This window comes from Falco peregrinus, chromosome 14 (assembly GCF_023634155.1).
Source record: "Falco peregrinus isolate bFalPer1 chromosome 14, bFalPer1.pri, whole genome shotgun sequence".
NCBI classification, from domain to species: Eukaryota; Metazoa; Chordata; class Aves; order Falconiformes; family Falconidae; genus Falco; species Falco peregrinus.
In genome coordinates, this window is record NC_073734.1 from 23,933,276 (window position 1) to 23,956,623 (window position 23,348).

The window sequence follows — 23,348 nt, forward strand, 5'->3', positions numbered from 1 at the left end:
GAGCAACAATGGGGGCTGGAGCAGGCTCCAGCCTCTGAATACTGATACACTTTGCTCAAGCTGAGTGGTGAGGCAGGAGACCTATCTCCCAGCACATCCCCTAAGTTCAGAAAGCATCCTCCAGCATGGAACAGTGCTTGCTTTCGCACTGTGATCAACCCACAGCAATTTTTTTCACCCCATATCACTTATCAACTCATTTTCTCATTTCTCCCCTTTCTTCAAGGGCTTCTACCATCTCTCTCCTCAGCGGTCGCCTTTTCTCTGCCAATGCCTGAGCTGTCATCTCCCTCCTGGCCTCCTGCCCGGCCCAGCTGCTTTCCTGACCCCGTTTTCAGACAAGGTTAAGGTCGAGGCCAGGCTCTAGCCTTTAAGCAGGCCCAGCAAAGTGGCTTTGCCAAGGGTGGAAATATCCAGGTTCTTTTATTGTGGTCCAAGTCACAAGGGCAGCTCCCATACGGGCTGGCAGCTATGCTGCTCAACAGGCTCGAGCCAGTGGCCAGGAGGTAAATAGCTCCTCTCTGCTATCGGTGCCACAAGCTGTCGCTTTCTTGTCCTCCACTGCTCTTATTTTGGCGCTCTTGGCTTCCTTCTGCTTACTGCGGTTTCCAAGTACTGGAAGTGCCCGCAGCACCAGCGCAAGCTGATCTCCCAGGGAAGCGATAATAAGGTCTAGGCAGAGGCATCCAGTCCAGCGAGACGTAGATCACAACGAGAAGGGCTGGTGCAGAGTGCCCCACATCCCCCTCCAGCTCATCCACCCAACGGCGCAGTGGGAGCAGCGAAGGGAACCCATCTACTCACTCCAGGCTGGAGAGAAAGGTCAGGAGGAGCCTTCCCAAGAGGACACCCTGGACCTGAAAGCTGCAGCAAGACAAGCTGCTGGAGAAGGGAACTCCAAGGAAGGCTTGGTGCATGAGCTCAAAGTAAGCCATCGTGCTGCCTTCAGCCATCTACCCCCTGGGTGCTGCAGGGCACCCAGCACCATCCCAACCCTCCACCCAAGCGCTCACCACCCCGATGAGCTCCCCAGCTGCACCCCGACGGTGTGCCAGGCTCTGGGCACGGGGCTACAACTTCCAGCATGAGACACGCAGCAGCAAATTTAGCTTTGTACTAAGCTCTAACTACCACATTGAAAAGTCCGATTTAAATGCAGACTCGGGCAGTTAAGCCACGTGGCAGCCGTTTGCCCTTTCTGCAGCGAAACAAGCAGCTTTACGTGTCCATGTGTCCCTGAACATCACCCAAAACAAGAAGCCTTCCTTGCAGCAATAATGACCACAAAGGCTTTTCTGGAGCCCCCATATCCCTTATCTTGTTTGGTGAGGGACCGTGGTCCCATCAACCTTGTCCAACCACCATGCATCTAACCCAGGCAGCCCTGCTGACCACTGGCCAGCTGTGCCTGACTGTCCAACCAGCAGCATGGTCAGGAAATTGTCTCAAACTGTCCAGGTCTTGTACTGAAATGCCGACACAGTTACAAGAGCCTAAAAGGCACTTTCCAGCTGTTTTGGTCCAGCGATGCAGGACACACATCTGCATCTTCTCCTGCAGCAGCTCAGACCGACGGAAGGAAGCCCGGGCTCTGCTCCAGCAGCCACACTTCCAACTCCCCTTCCTGATCCAGGCTCACACCAGCAATCGCAGCATCAGCATGGTCAGCTAGGCCACAGGAAGGCTCCAGTGCTTCTGCATTATGGTTCTGGTCCACTTCCAATGACAGGCAGTTTTGGCAGAAGCTGGAAGGAGGGACCCCCACCTGCACAGGGAGCCACAGAGCCCCTCCAGCCCTGTGCAGCCAGGCTCCCCCAGGAGTCAGTTTTGTCTCAGCACAGGCACAGTCTTCATTTCCTAGTAAATGGCACCAGGAAGGTCCCTCCAAGTGAAGCTGGCAATTACCCTAGCAGCATTTTGGGTTGCCAACAGCACGTTCTAGGAGCAGGGGGGACGCATGTGTCAGTTTGTGGTCACAGGAACGTGCCCAGCATCTATGCATCAAGCATTCAGACCTCGTCATCTTCTTGGATAGCATCTCCATGGAAGACATCCCTCTGCAGCCGCGGGGCCGTGAGCTCCTCCGCCCCCGCTGACCGAGGTCCTCCTACTTTAGTCGCTGCTGCAGTGCTATCCCTCTGCAGATGGCTGTGTGGGGAGGGCAGGAGAAGGGGGCGTGAGAGCTGGATGCCTGGCGCTGGGCCATGCTCCATCACTCTCTTGCCGGGGAGACTGGGGGAAGCAGCGGGGGGGACATGAACAAAAACACAAGCAAAGAGTGACTTCATCTTAAAAGGCAGCTGCAACTTCCTCTGCTTGCAGGCTTCCCAGCTTTTCCAAGCAATGCTATGGTTTCCTGTGGTCCTGTCTTGACACCCAGTGGGCATTCAGCATGCAGGCAGCTGCCTGCTCCCTGGTGTGAATTAGGCTGCAGCTGGCTGTAGGTGCCAGCTCTCACCTTCCCCTGGCTCCACAGCCAAGCCAGACAGCCTGAGGAATAGATGGAGCACCAGGCAGGTACCTGGGGCTCTTGTTGGCCAGGTACAGCCCCCCAGCCCCATGCCAGTCCCCCACAACAGGTACCATGGTGAAAATGTTTCGGGTCCCAATGCTGAGCCAGCAGACATCACACAGGATGGGGAAATGGGCTTTAGGACAGGTAAACCCCAGGGTAAAACCTGGAGTGTCTACTTTAACAGAGGTTAGGAGGGCTCAAGAACAAGACTCCCTGCAAAATCAGGTCTCTTAGAGACACGAAGAGTCTTGCATCCTGTCCCAGACGGTTTTCCCCAGTGCCCGGGGAGCCTGCAGACTGCTTCAGCTTAGGCAGCCGTTCTCCTCCCAGCTCCTGGTGACACTGTGATCAAGTCACTCCAGCTCTCCCTGCATCTGTCCCCCTTTGGTCTTCACTCCCTCTCTCCCCCACGTGCAAGCTCTTCAGCACAGAGCTGCAGTTATCACTTGTCTTGACTTAACACCTCTCCTTTTCCTTCCCCTTCCCAATTTCAGCCCTGTGCACACCCACTTCTGCACCTGCTAAACTTTAAGGGGTGAGGAAGGCCAGGACACAGCAGGAAAGCCAGGGAAAACCATTTAACAACCATAAACAAAAATCTAGACACAAATGAAAAGACCTGTGCTTTCAAGAGAGGAAAAAATGAGGGGCATGATTAAGACCAGGCAGTAACTGGGCTTTGCATGAGTGCAAAAAAGGAACAGAGGGTACAGACCATCAACCTGAAAAGCTGACGCCTGCACTGCTCTAGGATGCATTATGATGGGCATCACGCTGGTAGGATGCAGATAGAGTAACGCGTCCTATTTCGGGGCCCACAACAACAAATAAATACATGCATCAGCACAATAAAATTGTTGGAAATCACAACCTCTGAGGAAGAGAACTGCAGGCAGCAGGAGGAAAGGGAAGATGCGTTACAAAAGTAGATGGATGTGTCCCCAAATTCACTGACAGCTGGATGGGAAGAAAGGTATTTGCAGAAGAGATAGATGAGATATTGGGAGAGATTGTGCTGGGCACGGAGCTGCTCTCTGCGGGCGTGGGGCTGACTAATGCCACGCAAAGCTGGCAGGGGGACAGGCTGGCAGCAAATGCTGCCGAGACCCCTTGCCTCTCCGGCAGTTGGAGCTGAACAGCATGGCCCCAGGCACAAGCCCACGGCAGCGTGCCGTGGTGGGCTGCCAGGACTGCAGCACAGAAGGCTGCGGTGCCCAGCAGCAGGGCCAGCGCTCTCCAGGCTCTTCTGCCAGCCCCAGACAGTTCACATATCACCTTCTCAGAAGGCCTCTGCATCTCTGGCCAACCAGCACATCACTGTTCCACTACCACCATTCCTCTGCAAAGGCAGGAGGGAAACAAATGTCTCCTATTTTAGCCAAGCTACAAAGAGCCATAACCAAGGCAACCATTCACCTTCTCCCCATTTCCACCCTATCTTTTTAAGCCGGAGTGCGCCACCATGGGGGCTTGAAGGCAGGCGAGGTGCAGAACCCTGAATGCACAGGCACTTGCTGCCTCCGCAGACCTCCCCAGGGGGCTTTGCAAGGTCTCCTGCAGGGGAAAACACCTCAATTTACCACAAAGTCAAGAAATTTTGGTGCAAATGCATCAGAGAGAAGCAGTCAGCTCCTACAGCATCCCCAGTCGTCCACCCCACTGTGACCCAGGAGACCCCAACTGTTTTTCAGCCCAGACCATCTTTCTCCACAGCTTTGTCAGCATCTGTCAGTCACTGTGTGTACCCTGAGAAGCCTTCCCTTCTTCTCAAGCCCCTCTGAAGCAACAAACATACCCTACCTGGTTACTGTGAAGACACTGCTGTTGCTGAAGTTCGAGTCACCGGATGCATCCAGAGAGCCTGGGGGCAGGTAAACCAGAGACACAGTTAGTGGGATGGCAGGGAAGGTGGAGGCTGGAAAGCTAGCTGCATGACCTTCTGCAAAGACATCACCATCCATCATCTGAGGGTCCAGAGAACCTGAGGATCCCTTCTGCCTGCAGCGAGCATTTTACACTCCTTGTCAAACCCTTCTCCAATGCCAGAGGTACTGGGCGAAGCTGGTGGAGGACAACACTCCCCCGGCAAAATGCAGGCTGCACAGCTTTAGACCTCTGCCCCAAACTGGGTCTCTTCCTCTGTAATGGAGACCCAGACACATCCTTCTGACTGTTTCAACCATTCCCAAAGAAGGAGCTCAGAACTGCAGAGCTACCTTTCATCATCCAGATTTCAACGCCTAGAGATACCACACAAGCACAGGAAAGGCTGAATCCAACCCAGGACATCTCCACCTGGTCAGTTCTCCCACAGCATGAATCCATGCGGAAGCCAAGCAACCCAAACAGCTTTCCAGTCTCTGCTCTGTGCTAAAACTGGGTCTTACAAGCACCGTGACAAAGCACGAGAGGATGAACTTGACTCTTCATGCCCCCTTGTGCCAACAGCCTCTACTCACACACGGTGGCACCGCCACATCAGCACAACCAGGGAGCAGAGCTCTGAGTTTGCGATGCAAAAGCATCGCAGGTTTAACTGATCCTGCCTGCTTCAAGTGCAATCTGACCCCAAAGGGGTAGAGATTAAAGCAATTAAACTTTCTGTTGAATGTTTTCAAGCTCTTCTACTAGGTTTTAATAAAAGGAGGTATTCTTGGGACAAATACGGAATAAAAAAAAAGTTAAATTTTCACTGCTGTGCTACAGCACTGGATTTTTCCCCTCCATGTCTTCCAAAAACACTACTGCATTGGCCGGGAATCGAACCCGGGCCTCCCGCGTGGCAGGCGAGAATTCTACCACTGAACCACCAATGCCATCCTGCCTGCTAGCAGCTCCTGCCGGCCCTGCAGCTCCATGACTCCCTGCCTTCAACCCAGCTGCTGTTGCACAAGAAAAGCCTTCAGCCTTTTAATTCCCACCTTCCTGCTCCCTCTTATGGCAGGATTTTCCAAAAGCCACTTGCGGGTGTGTTACAGAAGAGCACCGGGCTGAATGTGCAGCCCCGGAAGAAAACAACAGATTAGCCCACATGATTTAAATGTTACAGGTATTTCATATGCCTGGACAAAGATGTACCAGAAGTAGCATGTAGTCATCCCAGGTCAACAGCTTCAAAGGGATGCTGGAAGGCTAAAGCTGCTGCTGTTTTCAGGCATTGGTCCACCAGGACCCTCTCTGTTTAATTTCTTCTCACTCGAACCCTCTTCCTGGTCTCCCATCCTGCTTGCAAACTTTTGCCTGTTCTGTTCTAGAAATTTTAGGACTGTGACAATACCCACGTGATGGTCTCAAGAGTAACATGAATGTGGAAAGGACCCAAAATTCTTCTCGTTTCTGTTCTCTACCCTTCCCCAACACAGGCATCCTCCATGTACACGCTGATGCTCTCCCAGGACTAACACAGCTCTCTGAGCTCTCCTTTGGCTGACGGTAGCTCCTCCCAAACCAGCAACTGCAGGACAGGTGGTCTATTCTCTTCCCATGTTATGTAGCAAGACACTAAACACTGCACTATAAATTACCTTTTTCAGGTCAACTTAATGACTAAGCCAAAGTGAAGCACAGTGAGGGGATGGGGGTGCTCGCCAGGGAACACAGCACTGCCACCCTGCTCGGGCTCCAGCCCAGATCACAGTGACCCTGCTACGCAGACAGCACCAAACATGTCTGCCTCAGCAGAGGATCATCTGTGAAACAGGACACAAGGCTCAAAGAAAGCATGCAGGTCCCACGTGCCCTGAGTTGCCCCAGGACACCAAACCAACTCAAGAACTTCTTGAGGACCTTCCCCTTGGCCTTCCTCACACCTCTAATGGTTCACACAAATGGGAACTCACTGTTGGACGCTGCCTCTGGCTTGGAAAGGGACTCCTCTGAGGTGGGCTCTGCTGGTAGGGTCTGCTTGGCCTCGTCCATTTCATCGTCCTCTGGGATGACCAGCTTCATCAGGCTCTGGTTGCACACGTTTGCCACTTCCTTGATGTCTGAATGTAGGCATTGTAAGGAACACACAGTCCCACATGTGGCTATGTGCCACATCTGGCCAGCCATGGAGAAGCCACTGCAGCCCCATCAGGGCTTCCCCAGCCCAGCTACTGCAACCCCCTTCACGTCCAAAGGGCTAGCGTGGGTTCTAGCACTTGGTGGGAGGACTTGTCCTGGCCCTCTCCAGCTACGCAGCTGGCCCTGCGCCCCAGGGGCAGGAAACAGGCACTTCCCTTTGGGTTGCTGTAGCAGGAATGGGAGCAGCTCCAAGTTACAAGGATACTCTTCTTACGATCATCATAGGAGAGACACGGCAGGACAGCAGTCAGGATCCCTGAGGAGTAAGGCAGCATCACCCGGCCAGCCAGCTGGATGAACTCCCTCATCCAGCACATGGCTGTCAGCTGGATCAGGTCATCTGGAAGACATCAGACAAGCAAAGGTGAGGGAAAGGACAGCACTGGCAGCTGAGCAAGCTCCACAGGGCAAGGACCACCTGCAAGCAGAAAGCTGCCTCTGCTCCATCCAGAATCACTAGTCCAGAGAGATCCTCGTCTGGGACAGCTTAGTCCCAGAGACAGACAAAACCCGAATCTGCAGTGAGGCTGAGATTAAATGCAATCACTTGGTTTCAGACTTAACCCAGTCCAATCCATAACCCATGTTTCCTCATTTACAAATATTCCGTCCGGCTCCCCAATGCACAAGGATATTTCCTCCGTCACACCTGTAGCAGTTGTGTGTCTGAGTCAAGCATCACTCCTCGAGCTGGGGTTTTATTAACTTCCCCAAGTCCTGAAAAAAGGGAGCACTGCTGGGCGAGTCGGCCAATGCAAGGCCACATTTCAGGCTTGAGCAGTGTAAATTCATTTGGCATCAGTTTAATCAAGAACAAGCAGTCTTCATCCATTTCTATTTTTCTATCTCACAAGAAACCGACTCCCATTCAGTAACATTTAAAGAGCAGTTTAAGATCAATGAGCACAGCTCACAGACAAGATCCTTCTCAGGAAACACATCTAACTACAGCTGTAACCCTCGGCCACTACCTACACAGCAGACCCACAGGAGCTACAGCGCAGCACTAACACAAAGCGCCAGGCACATCATGCTTAAGTCTCCTGTCCCTAAGGAGATCCTTCTGGATGTGCTGGATACCCACAGGTGCCATCCGCAGCCGGATATTTTACTGTCAGGTACCTCTGCTTCAGGAGGATGCCAGACCTGTATTTGAGCAGTGCCAACCGTGGGAGCTGCCTGTTCCCCTGCTTTCAGTGGGATTTGCATGCACAATGACCAAGAAAAGGCAAGTGGGTGAGCTGGTGAACAGCCTGCTGAAAAACTCCTGGCCTCAACCTACGGTGGTTGATAGCAGATGCTACCTGCAACTCACCTGCCGCCTGGCAGTGGATCACCAGGATATTGGCCATTTCTGCAAACTTGACACTGGAAGGATTCTTCTTGATCTCCTTAAGGAACTCCCCGAGAGCCACCTCGCACCTGCAGAGAGGCAGAGCAGGTGATTAGTGCTCAGTCACCTTGGAGACATTACAGAGAAGTTCCGGAGACCAGCCTCCTACACACATATATAGAAAGGACACTGGTGGCACAGCAGGCATGCCTCCGCACAGGGGCAGGGCCAGGAAGAACAAGGCTGACAAGCTCGCCTTGCCCCAAGGCAGAGACTGCACAGATGCAAGGAAGGAGGCAACAACCGTCTGGAGCCCCCCGCACCTTCCTGCAAATCCCTTAAGAGCCACACAGGCTCTGCTGAGATGGAGGTGTGCCTGGGATGCGGAGCAGAGAGGGCAGCAGCAGGGCAGGTGATACCCAAAGCTTTCAGTGCTTGTTCCTCAACAAGCAGACACCAGGAACCAAAGCAGTGGGGAGGATCCAGGAGGGCTTAGCAGTGGGATAGACCCAGGAGGGTTTGGCAGTGGGACAGACCCAATCCAATCTCACCACTTCCTTGTGCCCTACAGAACAGGTTCAGTTTTACTTCCTTCCAGTGCAAGAAGCCAAGATCCTCTGACCTCCCTGAGAACACGCAGCCTGTGCTTCAAAATGCTTCTGTCTTGAGACCAGCAATGGATCTGAGGAGCAAGCTTGCAATGCTTGCCTCTCTTCTCCACCCAGGAGAAGCTGGGTTGGTGCTCAACCTTGCTGAGAGGGGCTCAGATGCTACAAACTTGTTCACAGAGCTCATACCTCAAGCACACGTGAGCTTCTGTGGCTCTGATACTGGGTGCAAGGGCCGGGAAGGCAACAACTCAGCTGAGCCAAAACAGTTGGTCCCCCAGCACAGACCACAGTGTCCTCCACAGCCACTCCAGCCACAACAAGCTGGGGAAGGGAGGCCCTCGTCAAGGACAGTTTGATTCACCAAGACAGCCAGATTGCTCTGTCTCCCACCATGCACACGTGGTTTTGCTGCAGTTACACAAGAGCTGCAAATAAATGAAGATGGTGACGGACAAACTGAGCAAGACACAGCCCTTGCACTCGGCCAGCCTCCACACTCACATTTTCCGTATCTCCTTGCTGTTGTCTCCCAGGATCTGGAAAAGCCCATCCAGGATTTCTGGCAGGTAATCCAAGAGGTTGATGTCAGGCACAGACTCTAAAACCAGGATCTAGCTCAGGGGAGGAATAAGAAAGAAGAGGTGAGTTTTGCAGAAGCTAACTGACATCACCAGCACAAATCTGGCACAATACTGAGGAATTCAGAGCTGCCCATCTCAGAAAGAAGCTGAGTTAGCACAGGAAGCAAGCGATAGCCTGCAGCATCGCTATGTTTCTAGTCACAGCTCTGTAAAATGCAGCAGGGATCAGGAATGACTGCCAAGATGCGTGCAGGCAGACCTGGGATGGCACACAGTACGGCAGAAAGAGAGCGCGCAGAGGCACGGTCTCCCCAGAGCCGGGCTAGGCACCGAGAGCCTCTGCCTCGCACAGAAAGGAGAAAGCAGGCAGAGAGATACTTTGCCTCCTGGAGAGTGACATCTCTCCATATCACTGCTGGGTGATGGAAAGCAGTCTGGCACTGCCCCTTGGGAGACTGTAACCTCTAGATCCAGTATAGTCATTTATACCAGCAATACTCTTACTTTCTAACTTGGTATGCAACGTCCTGAACCTGGCTGGCAGAAGTGAAGTATGATGTCCCCGAGACTACAAAAGCGAGGTGACGGGAAGTTGGCAATTTAAAGAAGCAGGTGAAAAACTCTGCTGCCTTAAAAAATCCCATCCATATAAATTCAGGTGCCCAAGTTCACACATTGCTGCAAATATCTGCTGTTTGCCCAGACACAGGATGCTGAGGGGTCACGGTATTTTGGAGTTTGGACTGGTCAGCACACATGGCACTGTGTGTACCTACCCAGGATATAATGAACTGGCGGGCATACTGGTTGTTGGAGTAAATCCTCTCGCGCAGCAGTGGGATGAAGCCCACCAAGTCAAACTGGTTGCTCTCTGTCACGATGTCCTGCAGAGCCCAAGCAGAATGTGTTAGGAGGGATGGCCACCACCACGTCCACACAGCCACTCCCACCCAGCCTTTTTTAAGGCACATGACAGGAAACAGATGACAAGCAGCTGATGCATGGGTCTGTAGGTCAGGAGACCCGGGGAGAAGGAATCACGTGGTTTATTCAGCCCACGAGCCAGTAATTCCCCTTGGGCAGGGACTAACGCTGAGTGGGACCCAGACAAGGAGGCTCCTGCCCGCTCTGTGCCAGCCTGCCTGAACAGATGGAGGATGGGAGCTTCTCCCATTCATGCCTCAGTGGTGTGTTGCACACATGAGCAAACACCTTTGATGTAACCAGGCGTACCAGGGGGGGGAGAGTACCCTGGCTTTCCTTTAAAGCTCTTCCTACACGCCTGGTGGGTTTTGCTGCATGGCTAACTCTCTCGCGCCAGGGCAGTGGAGCAGATCTCCCAGCAAGAAGGTCTGCAGCAGGCGATGCGGAGACTGTGTTAACTGCTATGATAACGAGAAGGAGTGAGGGCAGTACCTAGCAGTGAACCACTCACCTCTGAACAGCAGAAAAAAAACCTGGGAGGTCTGCAAGAGTAAAAGCCTGTAGGCAAGCAAATTACCAACCCTGCCCCTCACCTCGAATCAGCAGCAGAACAGATCTGCGCACATCGCTACTTGCTTAGGCAAGGGAGGAGAAGCAGAGGAACAGCCCTTCTGCTGCCTTGAATGGGGCTGCAACTCTACTTGAATTAAAACCTCGCTCCTCCAGAGCTCCCAAGAGCTGAATGCACATGTGACACTGTGATAACCTACCAGCCCTTTGACCCAGCTGCCTGACATCGCCACCAGTTCCTCAATCTAAAAGGCTACGGTCAGTGAGGGGAAGAAATGTTTTGACAGTAGCCACAGGACTGAGCGGGGATGGTTTTAGCGGCTGCAGCCTCGGGGACAGACACGTGCCCAGCCAGGAGGACGTGCCCACAGCCTGCACCAAGGATTCTCAGCTAGAGAGAAAAAATACCTTGAGAAGCCGATCGAGGAGCTCAGAGCCACTTTTGACGTTCGGATCAGGATCAGCAGCCAGCTGTGAATGACAAAAACAAGAGCCACTACAGCAGTGGGTCCCAGCTCTGCTCCCCACTCTGCAGCGAAGCTCCCAGCAGGCTCACAGGACTGCTGCTCCCCTCTGGCATTACAGGGACGGACACAGAGAAGTCTCTTTATCTCCACCTCCTCATCAGGCCCTAAGAAATTCTCCTGAGAAACTTCCTAAGGGGGGCATCAAGCACCCGTCACCTCCCCTGACTACGCAGGTTTTCACAGGCCAGCAGCCACGCTCTCAAGTGGCGGAGAAATACAACTTGCCAGTGAAAAGCTGCAGAGACAGGCAGATGTAGACAGGGTATCGACCCTACACACCCCACAAAGCCACAGTGCTGCAGAGCCACCTCGCCTGCAGCCGTGCCATCAGCCTCATTTTCTAATACCACTAAACAAGGAACAGGAAAACACGTCTTGGAGGTGAGAACAGAGAACAAGCTATCTTACAGTGAACTCATCACCCACAGTATCAGTGGCTACCGTGCTGCTGCAGGAACTGCTCCTTTGGTCCTTCAGACCTGCTGGGCTCAAAGCAAACCAGTTTACTTGGAAAGATGATTGCAGACAACTTGGTTGGTTTGATCCAGACAAGACGAGGACTAGGGAACAAGCCTTAGGTCTCCAGTGTGAGAAAGAAAAGCACATGGGGGTTGAGAGGAAGCTTCTTACCTTGCTCAGGCCATCGAAGAGTACGTTGAAATGTGGGAGGACGGAGCCCCTGGCCACCTTGACAATGTTATAGAGAGCCTCGCAAGCGTAGTACCGCAGCCGACTGTCGGCATCGTTGAAACACGTTAGCACTGGCTCAATCAGCTCCTTCAGGTAGAGCCCAGAGTCCTGGTGGACAGGAGAGGACCTGTTAGCTGAGGACCACACCACAGGGAGAGGGAAGAGATGGCGCTGCCCTGGAACATACTGCAAAAATTCAGGCCCACAATGGCTTAGTGCACCTATGCTGGATAGGATTTATTCATGAATTTTTAACTTTATTACTGAAATTATTGAATTTTATAATTCAGGCACAGTGACAGCCAACTGAGCAAGGTGAGAAGTTGTTTCAAGGAAGTCCACACCAGCCACTGAAGCAATCACTGCAGCTGTACTCAGCTGGTTTTGATTTGCAAAGCTGTGCAAGAAGTTTAGGCAGTTATTCAAGTGCTCGAGTGCCTTTCAAAGCAAGAGGGGCTGTTTCCCGCTGCACTCTGCTCATCTCTGCGGTAGACTGGCCCACAGAGAAACCGTCCCTGCCTCCCTCTGCCCTGCCGGCAGGAGATGAGGCAGATGCCCAGCAAAGCCAGCAGTCGCTGGCCCTCACGGCAGTCAGCTGCCGGCCAGGATTTATCCCACACTGCCAGCTGGTTTCAGTGTAAACCCACCAAGGTTTCCAGGACCAGGGAGAACATCCCAGAGAGCGACAGACTGAGCCTACCTGCACCTTCATTTAAGCAAAGAAGCCCCTGGTCTGTTGGGCTACTCTTTGTAAAAGTCAGGAGCTGGGTAGTGCAGAGGAGCTGGTGGGTACAGGCTTCACAGAAACAGACGACTGGCAGCCCCCACAGCACCATCCTGCCCTGTTGTCTCCAGAAACACCAACTCAACCGTGGTTCCAGCTACCAGACAAGGAACAGCTTCAGCCTATGGAGCTGTTGGATGAAGCCACTGTGGGGCTCTGATTCGCAAGCAAGATTTGACACGCTTAAGTTTCTTCTCCTGGACCATGGAAGAACCATGCTAGGCTGACCCTGACTGCCCACAAGTGAGTATCTTTGCTAACAAGGCACCCTCCCCACCCCAGAAGACTTGCTTAAGGATTCACCATCACAGCGGGAGTTTCAGACAAACCCACAGGTAAATGCAGGAGGTTGGCTTGTTTTGAAGTTTGGGGAAACAGGCTGGCACTTCCCGAATATCTAGTAAAGGAGACAGTAAGAAAATCAACCGCACATGGTCTAGCAGATTAAAGAGTTCCACTCAAAGATTTATCAGCGTCCCTCAAGACCACCAAAACCAGCTCCCCCATTCCCTAGAGCCAGCTGCACCAGCAGCCCTAGCAGCACGGCGTGCCTGTCCCTGCACTGTGCAGGAGGAGCAGGCGTGTTACGTGCCTGGGCTGAGGGCAGAGCAGAGCGTTGCGCATCCCGGGGAGAATGGTTTTGCAAAGAGATTCTGTGTTTTAACAAGATGACGAAGACAGTAGCACTGCTAGAAGCCCCTGGCCACCAGCATAAAGACAGCTAACGCAAAAGTTGTCAGGCTTCAAAGCACCCGCTCAGACTGATCATGACTGTCATTAGAAGGAGAAAAAAATAATTAAAATCTACCTCAAAGCTCTTCCAACAGGCACAACCTGCTCTTCCTGCGCCCTCTGCTTTCACTGATGTACACCTTACCATGGATCAAAATGACTCCTTCCCTTGCAGGTGCTTTCAAAAACCAGCCGCATGGTTTGACACAAAACTCCGATGGAGCTCTGAGCCTGCAGAGTCCATCCTCCCCTCCATGGGGACAGGGATGCTCTGGCATAGCCCTGGAGGCAACTTACTGACTTTGTTCTCGTTACCGAGAGAAAAGTTATAGAAAAAGTGGGACAGAAATCAGCCAACTTCCCATGCAAGAGGCACCAATATAACACCTCCAGAATGAGACAGAGCCACCCACGAGTTCAGCAAGTAAAACTTCTGCCAAGCCCAACAGAAAGCTGCTACCTCAAGCTAACACAGCTCGACACCTTATGCCTCTTGCTTCTTTTGACTACAACTCTGCCACCATTTGGTCAATACCTTAGCCCTGCTTCCCAAAGGTCCTGCCCACACTGCCGGAGACGACTGAGTTGGGGGTGGGAGATGGAAGGGCTGCAACTCTTCTCAGCTTCATTAACACAAATTAGTACCCACCCTGCTGAGTCTTGCCCAGCTGCTGGAGACAGAGGACAGACGGATGCACTTAAGCCATGCTTAGGGGGCTGCCAAAATGCAGTCCAGGCCAGAAAGCGCTCCTGTGCCCAAAGGATGCGGCTGGGTGTATTGAGGAAACCCAAAGAGAACCCAGCTGTATTCCGCAACACAGGGAGAGCTGGGGGGCCGCAGCGCTGCCAGCCTGAATCTTCCCATCACATTGATCCAGGACAAGCCACCATTCTCCCACTGCAACCCACACAAGCCAGAAAACCCACACCCACACCTACCTTGCCCAGGGCGATGGAGCAAGCAGCCAGGCCAATAAGTCCCCCTTTCCGGCTGTGGGGGTGCTGGGAGAGCGCAAACTCCTGCGACAGGATCTGGATCACGTGTTTGATTTGAGACGTGTTGTTCTGAGCCACAAACTCTCTCACCAGCCTGGGGAGGGAAGACGAAAGCACCCAGGGGGGCTTTAGGTTCTGCCTGATACAAATGCTTGGGGGCTCAGCTCCCCCCCCAGCTGTCAGAAACAGGCATTTTCAGCCACGACAAATGCCAGAGAAAGCAGTACTGAAACAGGGAACGCTCAAGGAGCCCACAGGTGAAACCAGAGCTCTCCCCTTCTCCCCGCTCACATCCAACAGGGGCTTGCTGCCATCTTGCTGCTCCCAGCCTGCAGCCTCCTAGAGGGTTCGTGAACTCCCAGCCCAGGGTGATCTGTCAAGGGCCACCTCACTGCAGTCGCATGCTGGCGGAGAAGAAGTCACCAGATCTTCAAACACCCTCTCCCACGCGGTGGGTTACAAGGGTCATTCACCCCCCGGCACGGCACAAGACGGCAGCAGAGAACTGCTCAGCACACACTAGGAGCGCTGGGGGCCTGGTAGGGAATTGCTGCCCACCAGACACATATGCAGCGCCAAGATTTTGGACCTTTTCAGCCACCTACACATCGCTTCAGCTGATACTCCATATATTTAAATAAGCTACTAACGGTATATTTAAATATACTCTTAAACAGCACAAACCTTAACAAAAAGCAAAGGTTTCCATCTGCAATACCGGCTCCTCCCCAGAGATATTTAACACATCAGCTGCACTTGAATGGAGAGACCTGCAACCCCGCTCCAGCCTGGGCAACTGCTTCAAGCTCCCGGGTCACCCAACTGGTCTCCCCTGCGGCAGAGCTGCTGGCCAGCCAGGGAGGCGCAGGCAGCTGTGCAGGCAGCTGTGCAGACAGCTGTAGCATTGGTGGTTCAGTGGTAGAATTCTCGCCTGCCACGCGGGAGGCCCGGGTTCGATTCCCGGCCAATGCAACGCTGTCTTTTTTCTTTTTTCTTTGACTTCTATACATTACATGGACCCATGCACCTCAAGATCTCAGCCTAGATAAGGATCTTTACCTTAGTCTTCACAGAAGGTGCAAAAACCTCCACTGCCTAACTCCATACACGGGGGTTTTTAGCACTCTATTGAATCTCATGTTGCCCTATCCCAGACAAGTACCATTGGCCAGTATTCCACTTGATAATCCAGGAAAACTGTTATAGAAAATGTTCATGAACTCTCCTCCCAGAACAACTAACGCCAGCTGTGTTCTCATTCTGCTCCAAGGCAAAGCAGCTGCCCCCTTTCTCCCTGGGGGCATCACACAGTCACCCCTCGCTCTCCCTGCTCCCAAGCAGAGTTCTCCAACAGTTACAGCCCAACCCATTCCCCCAAACCACTGCTTTAGGGAAAACAGCTCCATCTCCAGTCCCACTGAGCAGCACAGACTGTCGGGGTGATCCTTTTACTGCCTAGATTTTACAGACAAAGCTCTGTTTGAACAGGAATAACTTTACAGACTTCCTGCAAAAGTTTAATAGGCTCAAGATTTAACTAATAAGGCAAAAAGGTACTAGCAGCATCAGGGTCTGCATGCAGCAGGAGCTGCTCCCACATTACCAGCCAGAGGACGAGGAGGTACCTGAGCTAAAAGGCAGCGAGTCCCTCCTTGCTCCGTGCCACAGACAGGGGAGAGACGCTGCTGGTGCTGCTCTGCGATGGGTTTTAGCTGGTCTAAGCCTCTGTATCTGCAGAAAGGGTTGGCTCTTGCCTTCCTCCTCCTCATACCTTTCCCAAATTGGGCTTCCAGCTCAGTCAGCTGAACCTTCTGACTCCAAATCAGACTTTGGTTGGTATAAACCAACAACAAAACCCTAATCCTGGGGCAGAATAACTCAGAGCAGAGCTGCTTAGACACGTCGAGGAGTATCACCCCTCACAGTGGCAGCAAAGGGGCAGTTACTGAAGTATCCCTGAGGCTGGAGTTACGAGGACAGTGCAGCACACCTGCCACAACCCACACTTCAAAAACTACTCCTATAATGGAGAAAACAAGAGAAAGGTAAACACACAGAACAGAAGGGAGTAACTGAGTTGAGTTTCTCCCTGAGCACACACTCACCCCATCTTAAGAGCCATTTTTCTCTGCTGCCCATGTACACCCTTCCCACGCAGGACACTTTATCTTGAAGGCACACAGTTCCCACCCCAAATCCCTCCCACACCTCCCACCAAACCCTCAGTACAGTGGCTCCATCCCCACGTCCCTGGCTGCATCTCCCACCCAAAATTCAGCCTCTCCGGCTTCAATCATGGTTCCCAGCAGCTGCCCGGAGGGGATGCTTCAGATCGCCTCCATCAGTGGAGCTCTCAGGCAGTACCCGGGGAGTACACGGTCCTTCCCAGGCAAAGCTGCGGACCAGAGCAGCACAAAGCACCCAGACCAGCGCAGGAAAGGCGTGCAGGCAACACAAGGGGGCACGGCCATGCCAGCAGGCACCTGCAGCCCTTTGGAGAGGAAGGCCTGAGCTCCATCCAAACAGCGGTGATGCAGAGAGAACGAGGCAACACCCAGCGGCCAGGGATGACAGCAGGCGTGTTCCCACCTCTGCAGCTGGACCGAGCACCCAACGAACGAGGGTGAGACCTCAGGGAAAGGGGGATGGCACCACAAGGAGACGAACCCCGGCTGACATGAGACAGGCCCTTGATGATGGGCACAACTGCCCCAGCGCCAGCCTGCTGCAGCTCCTGCCCAGTGAGACCCTCATGTTCCCCAGTTGTGCGCAGGGCTGGCACAGAGCCGGCAGCCTCCATCAGCGTTGCAGAAAAGCAAGTAATGCAGTTCTGAGCTTCTAAAGTTAAACTGCTCACACGTTTGCCCCGCGCAGCGCTGTGCAATGGCCCTGGGGACCCATCGTCAGGCCGGGCTTTCTGTGCTCACTGGCACGAATCCTGCCCTGGGACACGGCCTCGAGCTGGTGGGTCCCTGCTACAACCGGTCGGATGAGGCTGGGAGACACAGAGCAGCTCTGGGGGAGAGCCCCTCCTGTCCGGGCACTGCCCCGGACTGCTGGCCACTGACAGGACCCCTGCAGCCCCTTCCCCTGGCCCGCTGGCCACTGACAGGGCCACTGCAGCCCCTTCCCCTGGCCCACTGGCCCGACAGGGCCACCGCTGCACCTTCCCCTGGCCCGCTGGCCTCTGACAGGGCCACTGCGGCCCCTTCCCCTGGCCCGCTGGCCACTGACAAGACCCCTGCAGCCCCTTCCCCTGGCCTGCTGGCCCCTTACAAAGCCACTTCAGTCCGTGGCCCCTGACAGGGCCACTTCAGCCCCTTCCCCTGGCCCACTGGCCCGACAGGGCCACCGCTGCGCCTTCCCCTGGCCCACTGGTCCCTGACAGGGCTACAGCAGCCCCTTCCCCTTGAAGGGCCACCGTGCCCCCTGAGCCCCTTCCCCGGGCTCCCGGGCCCGCAGCCCCCGGGTGCCCTGGACCCCGTCAGGATGCCCCCGCAGCCCCCCCCGGGGAGCCCAGCCGCTCCCCTCCCGCGGCACAGCGGGTCCCACCCCCCCGGCGCCGCAGGAGGCTCCCACGCCGCAGCCCACCCTCGGGGCGCCGGGGCAGCCCAGCTCCCACTTCCCCGGCCACCCCCCGCCCCTCCCCGCCTCTCACTTCTCAATCTCGAGAGCCGCCACCTTCCTCTTCTCGTAGAGCTTGTCGTTCAGCGCCCGCACCACGCTGGGCGCCAGCGGCGCCAGGTCCCGCTCCGCGTTCATGGCCCCGCCGCCCCGCCGCCCCCCGCACCGCGCCCACGTGACCCCTGCGCCAGGCCGCTGCCGCCCCCGCGCGGCGCGGAGGACTCCGCCTGCCCCCCTCAGCCCGCTCCCCTCAGCCCCCTCCCCTCAGCCCGCTCCCCTCAGCGCCCTCCCCTCAGCCCGCTCCCCTCAGCCCGCTCCCCTCAGCCCGCTCCCCTCAGCCCCCTCCCCTCAGCGCCCTCCCCTCAGCCCGCTCCCCTCAGCCCGCTCCCCTCAGCGCCCTCCCCTCAGCGCCCTCCCCTCAGCGCCCTCCCCTCAGCCCCCTTCCCTCAGCGCGGCGGTGCAACCCGCTGTGCCAGCAGCTTATTCAATAATAATTTTTAATAAATATTTATATTATAAATAATATTGTTTATATATTAATATGTAATAAAATAATATAAACAATATGGATAACTAATCAATTTATTTAACACTAAACTCCAGCAGGGTTTACTCTCACTCCAGAGTTAATCGCTCCCTCAGGTAACGAGCCCAGGGGCGCTGAGGACTGACCTGTGAGGGGGGAGGCCGCGGAGGCAGTAGGGCCAGGCCAGGCCCGTGCCCCCCGGGCAGCAGACCACCATCTTGCCGGGGACAGGGGCCTCACAGGGCACCGGGTCGCCCTTGAAGGAGACGGTGATGAGCACGGTCTGCGCAAGGCCATGGGCTGTGGGAAGATGTTTTTGAAGGGGATGGCGGTGGTGCCGCCAGCCCTGATGGGGAAGGGGCCCTGGGGCTCGGGCGGGAGGGCCAGGCTGAAGAGGGGGATGCCGTACCCCCCGAGGTGGGGACCAGAGCTGCAGCGTAGCCCTGGCTTTGCCCAGCTGGCAGGGCTTGTAGGTCACCTCCACGCTCACCTCCGAGCCCCCCAGGCTGGCGGGGGCCACTGACATGCGGAATTAAACTCCATAACTCAGGGTAAGTTATAAAGCAGGTCTGTTTATTGTGGCGCCAGGTGCAAGCGGGATCACTCCTAACTTGCACACTTAGTTGTACTCACAATACATATTTATACACTGAAGTTGGTTAGTTCTGCCCAAAGCCTACACCTACTAACTAATTATTGGTTAGTTGCTTTCTCGCTTCAATTTAAAGGTACAGTTCATTTTAAATTTACTGGGCATGCTCCCCGAGCGGGGCATTCACTCTCTTGGGGGGGGGGGGGAGGGGGCTTTGAGTAGGAGGTCTCAATCTCCCACTACCACAATTATTTTATCCTAGTGTCCTTCAGTCTTACCAGTTCAGTAGTTTTTCTTTTAGCAATTAGCACGTCTGTGTCAGAGGGCTACTGATTTACATTCTTGTGGGGCTCATGTACATCTGTACATACTACCTGTCCCTTCTGAAGTGCTGAGCAGGCCGAGCTCCAGACCTTCTCTGGCAGCCAGGGGGGCTCCTGCCTGCCTGTTCATGGTTCCTGTTAGCCATGCAGCTGCTGCCTGCTGAGTTTTAGGTTTTTCACTATATTTTCTCGCATCAAGTCACTGATGGTTTTTGCCATCTGGAAGTCAGCGCAGTGGGTCTGCACAGGGGAGAGAAGAGACCCGGGAGGGGGCAGGTCACAAAAGCAGAGCTAGCACCTGGGGAAGAAACCAATGCCCCCCTGCCATCATGCTAGCCAGGGTCCCTTTCCCCTGCCTGTCCCCCCGCCGCCATACTCCAGGGGAGTGTCCACTGGAAATGGCCATAAGGACTGCCCAGGCATGCCGAGCAGGGACAACCCTGCACCCAACCCCCAAGAGATCTTACTGCCACAACCGGGGTGTAAAGTAAAATTCTGGGTACCATGGACCCAGCAAAAGCAGCTCCAACAAGGCAGCAGAGAGGGCTCTGCAAGTGGGTCATGCCCCAGTCCAGCTGGGGACAAGTCCAGCATTGGTGGGAAGACCCCCGGGCTCACGTGGCCACCCTCAAAGGATCCCTCCATGCAGAGGGCTGATGCTGGCCGGAGGAGCTGCCTCTCAGCCAGGGCAGGCTGGGGTCACCTGGAGAAGGTAGTCGGTCTTCTGCTGGGCATAACTCATTATTTTAGTGGTGATGGTCTGCCTAGAGCCCAGTGTGGTGCAGAAGTAGAGGGGCTTCTCTGGCCTGCTCATGGTGGCTTTCAGGTGCAGGCCGTAGTAGAAAGAGCCCAAGTCGCTGCTCTGGAGCACCAGGCGCCCCGTGCTCTCACCCGTTTTCAGGGGCTGGTACTCAAAGACAAGATCAGCCTGGGAGGAATGAAGGAAAAACCAGTGGGTCAGGCAGAGATGGGGAAGGCCCAGGCTGGGGAAAGGGGTCCCTGGCGTGCTCACGCAGTGCTGGAAGGCAGCCCAGCACCTTCCCTTACTCCAACTCCCCCTCTCTGGGCAGCGCCTTGCTGCATCTGGGGCAGCGTTCCCTTGGGGGACTGTCCCCAACAGCGCAGAGCCCTCCAGCAGTATCGCAGAAGCTTCCCACCCTCAACCGCACACACCTCCGCGCAATCCAGGCTGCAAACACCCTACCAGTCAGGTAGGGCATGTCCTGCAGCCACTCTGGACTGAAAGTACCCACGCTAAATAAGGAGCGTGAGGCACAAGGACCTGCCACATGAGGTCTGACAGGAGCTTATCACAAGGGGCAGCGTGGCAGACTCCACCCGTGCAGGGCAATTCCCACCTGGGATTTTCTCACACAGATTATTAGTAGGTGGGAGCTGTCACCCTCGGACAGAAGCCCTAGATGGTACATGTAGGGCATCACCCTTCAGGAGTACAGGCTCCCAGAAAGACTGCAGGGAGAAGAGAGCGTACTAGATGAGCTTTGCTCCAACTTGCGACTGTGCAGGAACAGTGAAGTACCGGGGAACACTGACGTGAGGCACTTTGCAACCTATGGCAAACGTCACCGGGACAGCCAGAGGGTTGTCCACCTTGACGGTGGAAGACACTCTCTGCCGAGCAGCGGTGGTCATTTCAACAGTGCCGATGGGTTCTGAGGCGGTGGCCTTGAAAGTCACCATATAGAACAGGTACTCCTTGGTCACCTTGGTAGCAAATTAACGGGGCCAGGACTGAAGTCAGCTGCTTCAATCCACACTGTTAAACTCCCTCCATCTCCAGGACTGAGAAGCTAGAGGCAAACCTCCTGCAGAACAGTTTCTGGCCAGCATTCATTCCCAAACCATGTCCAGGAACTAGCAGTAGAGATGTCTGTGTAACAGCCTCTGGGAAAGTTTCCGGGTGCTGTTTCGCACCCCAATACGGCCAGACTCGGCACTCAGCATGAGGGACAGCATTAAGCCCTGCTCCCTCGTGGCCTCGCCTGCAGAGCTGAATTTTGCTTGTGTGTGATGAGAGAAGGCTTTGGGGAACAGCGCTGCTCTTCACGCCCTTTCCTTCCTTCCCCTTTGCCAGCTTCCCTAACTGACGGCCGGACAGCTGATGGCACAGCCCGGCTTCAGCACGAGTGTGCCCTGTGCCGGGGCAGAGCCAACGCCAGGACCCACAGCCGAGGGAGATGAGCACACTCGGAGCGTGACGGGCTTTGGCTGGGCTCTGCCACCCTGACCATCGGACAAGCTGCCTGTGCTAGGAAACACGAGGGTTGACAGCTCTCCGCGCTCCTCTTCCCAGTAAGACCCCTTGGACACAGAGCCCGGTTTCCCCGCAGAACCGCGCTGCTCCCAGGGAGACCATGTGCTCGGGCACAATCAGGTTAGCGCAGGTTAACGAGCCACGGCCCCGCCGCTGGGCTCTGGCAGCTGCTGTGAGCAGGGTCTCTGCCTGCAGCAAACACTCCTGCGCCCGAGTTCGGAGGGTTCGTTTTAGACAGTGACTTTGCGTTCGCCCTGGGCTGGGGGACTGCACAGAGACAGTGACTCAGGTCAGCTAACGCGTTGTTACACCATCAGTTTTCCCAGACTCAGAGACTTCCCCAAGTGGTGCCCTGATGTCCCCTTGCCGGTCCTGATCCACCACGTGGCTCCCCCCTGAGCCAGGTCAGCTCCTGCGCAGAGCACACGTGTCAGAGCAAGCACAGGAGGCTCTGAAAGGCCCTGAAAGCGGGCAAGGAGAAAGTCTCCAGCTGCAGCTGGGAAGATGGCAATGAAAGCGGATGACAGTACAGGGATGAGAAAGCAATCAGTGTTTTGGGGTGAAGTGGCATGTTCTTCTCCCCATGCCCTCAGCTACCAATTGAGACACCCCGGGCATGCCTAGCTGCCACACTGAGGCAGCACCTTACCATCCAGGCTGGGTGGAAGCAGCTCCCCAGTGTGGCTCAATGCCCTTTCGTCCTCCACAGCCGCCATCCAGTTGTATTCCAGGGCCACATTCCCTGTGTTGGACAGCAGGAAAGTGAAAAGCAAGAAGGAGGAGTGAAAAGGACTGTGACGTATGAAGGCACGGACTCTAATTGTGGCGCAACCAGAGACACGTTATTGTATAGAAAAGCTCATATTTATATCTCTGGGCCTGGATACAAATTCCAGCTCCATGTACCACCAGGCTCAGGGCAGAAACCATTCCTGCAGTTACATGGCTATATATCACTACAAGCATGCAGACACCTTTTTGCTACTAGATAGCCTAGCATGTTTCTCTTTCTTACTTTCCTTCACATATACCCAGCTGTTCTCTCAACTCCTGCCAGGTCAGACATTCTCCATCCTCCTCTCTCATATCTCCCATCAGTAATGGTCAAACATTCTCTGTACTCCTCTCACACATCTCTTTTCAGACGTTCTCTATCCTCCTCTCCCACATCTCCCCCTTTTTTGTTTGTTAACTGTGACAAGGCAAAGGTTGCGTGTAGCTGGGTGACCATGACCTGATTTATGTTATGGTCAACTAAACGCTGAATACAGGAAAAAAGGCATGGGAGACATAAGGCAAACATCAGTAAGGCGGTTAAGATAATTATAATAAATCCTGCAATACTTTTGATCCACAGCCCAAAGTTTCCCAGCCATAAGAAGAGACCAAAGGCATCCCACCCCTGGCTCTGCTGCAGATCTTTGTTTAAGACTTTTAAGTTTTGTATGCTTTGTGAATTGATTCAGAGAGGTCACTCAGATTCATGCAACACATCCCATCAAAGTCTTCACACCCATATCTCTGTGCTAACAATAAAAATCAATAGCAGCTCGGTTCTGTAGCAACATATGATGGACAGAATGGACATCTGCTATTAAGCCAAAAAAAAAAAAAAAAGCAGTATTCGTAGCATTACTTTCTTTAGCAAGCTAGCAGCCTGATTTACAAAGCAAGTTAAGA

The 23,348-nt window shown here is 54.4% G+C and overlaps 1 protein-coding gene and 2 non-coding genes across 3 annotated transcripts in view; 1 reads left to right on the top strand and 2 right to left on the bottom strand.

Moving 5' to 3' along the window:
* VAC14 (VAC14 component of PIKFYVE complex) overlaps window positions 1-18,134 on the bottom strand; it is a 64,384-nt gene extending 46,250 nt beyond the window's left edge. Inside the window, 10 exon segments of the mRNA XM_055819079.1 lie at window positions 4,316-4,376; window positions 6,355-6,501; window positions 6,786-6,920; window positions 7,896-8,002; window positions 9,026-9,135; window positions 9,882-9,989; window positions 11,008-11,070; window positions 11,757-11,924; window positions 14,272-14,422; window positions 17,987-18,134. Of these exon segments, the coding sequence (XP_055675054.1) occupies window positions 4,316-4,376; window positions 6,355-6,501; window positions 6,786-6,920; window positions 7,896-8,002; window positions 9,026-9,135; window positions 9,882-9,989; window positions 11,008-11,070; window positions 11,757-11,924; window positions 14,272-14,422; window positions 17,987-18,090 (1,154 nt within the window). The 5' untranslated portion in view covers window positions 18,091-18,134.
* TRNAG-GCC (transfer RNA glycine (anticodon GCC)) lies at window positions 5,261-5,331 on the bottom strand. Its single transcript has one exon. It is a non-coding gene; the product is annotated as a tRNA-Gly (tRNA).
* On the top strand, window positions 15,230-15,300 carry TRNAG-GCC (transfer RNA glycine (anticodon GCC)). Its single transcript has one exon. It is a non-coding gene; the product is annotated as a tRNA-Gly (tRNA).
* Window positions 18,135-23,348: the final 5,214 nt, after the last annotated feature.